Below are 6000 nucleotides of genomic sequence, written 5' to 3' on the forward strand. Positions count from 1 at the left end.
TACATTTTAGCTGTTGGTACATACACACAAAACTCGGTTTCACCATAACACCACTGTTAGCAAAAAACTGAGTTCAAAAGGCTCTTCCAGCTTTCCTAATGTGGAGAAAACCACTGAGGTCCATATCTGCAAACGTAACATGAACTGTTAATATGATCTTTCCTTGTTAATATGTCTTTTCAAGCTTGTTATGACTAACATAACCTAAAGTCTAAACTGAATGCAAACTTGAGTTAGAAGATCATATTACCTATAGCACAAATGTCATGTTATTCTGACTATTTTAGGACCAACAAACCATTTGGAAGCCAAACAAATCCCTGTTCAATTTGCCTCAAAGCAACATATAAGAAATTACATAGTCAGCTTCTGAATACGTGCACTGCTCTTAAATGAAGAAAACTGGAGCCAGGCAAAAAAATAAGTGAAACTATACCCACAAATAACCCAGTGAAATCATAAAGCTAAGGGTGCACATGGATCGGACACAATCGTATATCACTAATATTACATTTGTTTCCAGATTTCTATTCGGATTTGAATATGGATAGTATCAACTAGCTATGCGGGATAGGATACAAATGGATATCGACATCATATACAAATTTATTTGTTCTGATATGGATGCGGTATCGGATGTTAAACATCCAGACTCAAATACGAACAGATCTGAACTCCTCTAAACAAATTCTATGGTTAGAAAATATATTCCAGCAGAAACCCACAACCTCGGAACCCCAAACAGCCCTTGCGGATGGAAATCCACAAACCAGATCCGAAGCTCCCGAACCCCGCCAGCTGCCTTAAGCGCAGAAAACCCCCAAATCGTAACCCCATCAATCGTAGATTCCACAAAATCCACACCCGTCACTAGAGAGACAAGAAAGAGGAATCATAGAGAATTGCCAATGGACCTCGGTGCAGGCGGCGGTCGGCATCTGGCCAATGGAGCTCGGTGTAGGCGGTGACGCAGGGATGCCCGGAGCTGGATTCTTGGTCGGTGATGGCGCGGGAACAGGAGAGGGTGTCGGAGATGGCATCGCGGAGGAGATATTGGGGCTGGCGCTGGGGTCGGACGAGGAGGCAGAGTAACCGGGGGGCACTGCCGCGTCGAGCCAACGCCGGAGAGCCCCCGTGGTGGCGAGCAGCAAAGCAGGAGATCCGGACGCCGGTGGCCGGTGCCTAGGCAGCTGGCCGAGTCTGCGAATCACCGAGTCTGGAGAGGGCGAGGGGCGAACAGATCTGGGCTAGGAGGCACCTCTGGAACGATGACAGGGAGGCGATCGCCATGGATCTTGTCTATGGGATGCTTGTCCGCCGTGCTCGCTCGTGTCGCGCAACAGCCGCCACTGAAACCCTAGTCTCAGCTATCGCGCGGAAGGCCAGGTAGAGCGGTTGGTTTTATACAATGGTACATGAGCGTAAACTTGTGTATAACTAAGCGTAAACATTATAGTGGGTGGACCGGATGGTCGTCTGGTCAACCAAGCGGGTGGTTGGGGCTTCCTGTAGTTAAAAAGAGCCCAGGGCTCTAAATACTATATATCACGCCATGCACGAGGAGCCCGAGATATCTCGATCGTGGAGAGGACAAGGACGTGCTTCCCGACGGACAGGGACAGGGCGGCCAGCTGGACGCTGAGCGCCACGCGCACTTGCGATGTTTCGTGCACAAGGCTACGGATCAAGCAATGCGCGCTGTTGCACGGCTGCTCGATCTCAGCCTATCATCGCATGTACATATTGACCGACCCACTGCACTACGGGAAGTGTTCATGCATTCCGTGAGCAGCACTGCCGCGCAAGCTTCCAACACGGAGCTAGGATACGATGCCTCGTCTGCTGCTTCTGCTCCTCGTCACCGCCATCGCCGCAAAAGACCTCAGCGCCTCTGAAACCGTCGGCGATGGAGACCAGGTCAGGTCAGACGGATCGATCGTACGTGGCTCGCGACCAGCATATGCATGCATGTGCATGGTTTTGCAGCCAGTACGTAGATCGAGCTAGCAATAGCTTGCTGGCTGTACTGTCTTGTCTTGTGTTTTGTTTTCCTGCAGGATCATCTAACATAGATCTAGGCAACAACTTCATCAAATATATACTATGTTGTTTGATCGTGCGTGTGATAAGCATGCAGGTCTACATCGTGTACTTGGGGCATCTACCCAGCAGCGCGGATGCGTCAGAACATACTGAAGGCTTCTCTGCTGTAGAACTTGCTCATCACGACATGCTGGATCAGGTCCTCGACGGCGGCAGGTCGAAAACTCTCCTTGATTACTGTATCGTTAGAATATACAATATTAATTGGATTTTTATCATGACGTAACAGACTAGAGTTAATAGACAATGAATTAATTAGAGAAAAAAGAAAAGAAAAGATAATATATGCTAACGACACGAATTAAAAACAAGAGACAGATATAATGGATTAGAGCTAGAAACGTACGTTAGTGTCCCAACGTATTGGAATCGATGCTCCCAAGAGCCAATACTGCCGGCTTCCAGAGCAAAAGAAAGCATATAAGAAAAAAAATATTGTCTTTGTAAAATTAAGAGCCAGTGTTTTTTTTTGTCTTTTGCAGCTCTGCTTCAGACAGGATTCTGCGTAGTTACAAGAGAAGCTTAAATGGCTTTGCCGCCAAGTTGAGCAAAGAAGAGGCACATAAACTGTCTGGTTTGTGACACTGACAATTAACATGCTCTTCTTCCCCATCATTTTTGTGTGATTGTACGTGCATTGAGGTTTATTTAGGCCTCAATCTTATACTATTTTTCCTTTAATTTGTTAATTACCTTTAGGCATGAATGGTGTTGTCTCAGTCTTCCCAAGTAGGACCCTCGATCTTTTGACCACGAGATCCTGGGACTTCCTGGGCTTCCCTCAAACGCCCATTCAAGAGCTGCCACTGGAGGGTGATGTCATCGTCGGTATGCTCGACACCGGTGTGTGGCCTGACTCGCCATCTTTCTCCGATGAAGGCTTTGGCCCACCGCCGAGCAGGTGGAAGGGTACATGCCACAACTTCACGTGTAACAAGTACGAAAAGGCTTTTTTTGTTTTTAGTGTCTATCTAGCTCGAGTATGCTCAACGTTAATCTATTGTTGTTATTACCTCTTGTTCTAAACCAATGGATCATAATCTATGGTTGTTAAGCTATATGGCTTATTTTGTAAGAAAATAAATAAAGAAAAAATGATTTAATATAATATAAATGTTTTTATTTATCAAAAGTACACTCTTCATTTTAATCTATAAGATGTTTTGAGTTTTAAAATGCATAATTTTTGCTATACACTTATATTACTGTCTAGATATATATCAAAAAATAATATATATCTTTTAAAAATAGAATGTCTTATAATGTAGAATAAAATCATTATTAAATAAAGGATCATTAAATAGTAAATAATACTTATATCTTCTAAAATTCTCTAGTAGCTCGTGCGAGAGTAGATATCTTCTAAAATTCATTTTTGCATTGCTTGCATGCAGTAAAATCATCGGAGCACGCGCCTACAACGGAGGATCCAGCAGCTCTGGCCAGTCGCCACTGGACGATGACGGCCACGGCAGCCACACGGCATCCACCGCGGCCGGGCGCGCGGTGGGCAACGTGAGCATGTACGGCTTGGCCGGCGGCACAGCTCGCGGCGGGGTGCCCGGCGCCAGGCTCGCCATCTACAAGGTTTGCTGCGGCGAGGCCGACATCCTCGCGGGGTTCGACGACGCCATCGCCGACGGCGTGGACGTGATCTCCATCTCCATCGGTAGCCCCTTCCCGTTTGACTACTTCGGCGACGTGATAGCCATCGGCTCCTTCCACGCCATGAGGCGTGGGGTGGTCACGTCCGCGGCGGCCGGGAACTCGGGGCTGGATTTGGGGAACGTCTGCAACGTCGCGCCGTGGATGCTGTCTGTGGCGGCGAGCAGCATCGATCGCCGATTCGTCGACAGGATTGTCCTTGGGAATGGCAAGACCATCGTGGTCAGCGCTGAAACTGAAATCGACATGTACTTGCTTCCTTGTACTGTGACAAACTATGCAGTACTGCTGCATTGTTCTTCTTTTGCAGGGAGCCTCCATTAACACCTTCCCAACGCTATCAAATGCCACGCTTGCATTCCCCGTCAACGGGTAAGAAGATGATGACAAAGCATGTGTTGAGTCATTTGGGTATCTGGAATTAATGTTGCACAAGTTCGTTCATATCAAAATCAGTTCGACGACGGCCGCAAAACTCTTGAAAATAAACAGCTAGTGCGTTTTTATATATATGCATGGTTTCTTTTGCTGTGAAGTGTAGGTCCTGTGATCCAGAGAACCTCGCCGGAGGCTCATACAAAGGCAAGATCGTCCTCTGCCAGAATGCCGCTGCAAACGACGGTTCAGGTCCTCTGTTGGCCGGTGCAGCAGGCGTCGTCATAGTCAGCCGAATACCCGATGTGGCCTTCGCTCTGCCTCTCCCCGGTCTGACGGTATCTCAGGATCAGTTCGACCAAACCATGGCCTATGTCAACAGCACAAGGTGAGTGAGTGAGTGAGATCGTGGTTTAGGGTTTAGGGTGAACTGTACTGTCTTGATCAATTGCCTGAAAACAACCAATAATCCTGCTGGTCTCTGTTAATTTTGCAGTCATCCTGTGGGCACCATAGACCGCACCGAGACAACTGTGGATCCACATTCCACAAGCTCCGGTAGCCGCCTCCTTCTCTTCTCCAGGCCCCAACCTGATCACCCCTCAAGTCTTGAAGGTGAGTGAGTGCCTGCCTGCCTGCCTGCCGTCATTCACTGCAAATATAAATAATATCGCGTGCGTGTGGTTAAAACTGTCTCAAATTAAACCAATAATGCAGCCTGATCTGTCTGCACCGGGGATTGACATCATAGCCTCGTGGTCGCTGCTGTCGTCGCCTACAGGCATTCCCAACGACACGAGGAAGGTTCAGTACAACATCATCTCCGGCACATCCATGGCGTGCCCGCACGCGAGCGGAGCCGCGGCGTACGTCAGGTCGTTCCACCGTGACTGGTCGCCAGCGATGATCATGTCGGCTCTCATCACCACCGGTATGTATTGTACGCTGCATTCCAACGACGACATCAAATTAAGATCCATTCCGTTCGTCAATAATAGTTACCACACATGGCGCTAGCTCGTCGTGATGCAATGCAATGCAAATGCTATGCTATGCAGCCACTCCGATGGACACGGCGGCCAACTCCAACGCCAGCGCGCTCAAGTACGGCGCCGGGCAGCTCAACCCGGTGAGCGCGCACGACCCAGGGCTCGTGTACGACGCATCGGAGAGCGACTACGTGGCCATGCTGTGCGCGCAGGGGTACAACGCCACGCAGCTCGCGCTCGTCACCGGCTCCAACGCCACCGCCGCCTGCTCCAACGGCTCGACGACGCCTGGCTCTCCCGGCGACCTCAACTACCCGACCATGGCGGCCCCCGTGGAGCCGGGGAAGAACTTCACCGCGGTGTTCCCGCGGACCGTCACCAACGTCGGGGCCGCCACCGCCGTGTACGACGTCAGGGTCGGGGTTCCTGCCGAGGCGGCCAGTGTCGTCTCGGTTCAGGTTTCGCCGGCCAGGCTAGTGTTCAGCGAGCAGAACCAGAAGGTCTCGTTCACCGTGACTGTGTCCGGCGCGGCGCTGGAGGAGGGCACGGTCTACTCTTTCACCGTGGTATGGTACAACGACGAGCATACGGTGAGAAGCCCAGTGGTGGTGTACGCAATGCAATGACGGGCGCTCATCCCACCCAGTCCCAGTGAGGGTGGTGCCATATGCATGCAACGCTTTTGTCTTCTCTGCAATGCTTGAAGCATTAAACTTCCTTGTTTTTGGCCAGGAATAATATACGTAAATAACAAAGCATATGGAATCTCTAGAATGAACTCGCCAACAACACTAGCATATCCTGGCATTATTCCTCATTCGTGCTCGCGTATGAGTTGCTAAAACAAAAGGAACGGAAACACAGCATA

The 6000-nt window shown here is 49.5% G+C and overlaps 1 protein-coding gene across 1 annotated transcript; it reads left to right on the forward strand.

The window, feature by feature from the left end:
* The first annotated feature begins 1830 nt into the window (after positions 1 to 1830).
* LOC103633735 (subtilisin-like protease SBT4.3) lies at positions 1831 to 5758 on the forward strand. The gene is given in 11 exon segments (XM_035961219.1): positions 1831 to 1917; positions 2138 to 2259; positions 2586 to 2677; positions 2803 to 3040; positions 3498 to 3990; positions 4079 to 4140; positions 4310 to 4531; positions 4640 to 4673; positions 4675 to 4758; positions 4861 to 5074; positions 5202 to 5758. Coding segments are annotated over 11 exon segments (2205 nt in total).
* Positions 5759 to 6000: the final 242 nt, after the last annotated feature.

This window comes from Zea mays, chromosome 7, assembly GCF_902167145.1.
Source record: "Zea mays cultivar B73 chromosome 7, Zm-B73-REFERENCE-NAM-5.0, whole genome shotgun sequence".
Lineage (NCBI taxonomy): Eukaryota > Viridiplantae > Streptophyta > Magnoliopsida > Poales > Poaceae > Zea > Zea mays.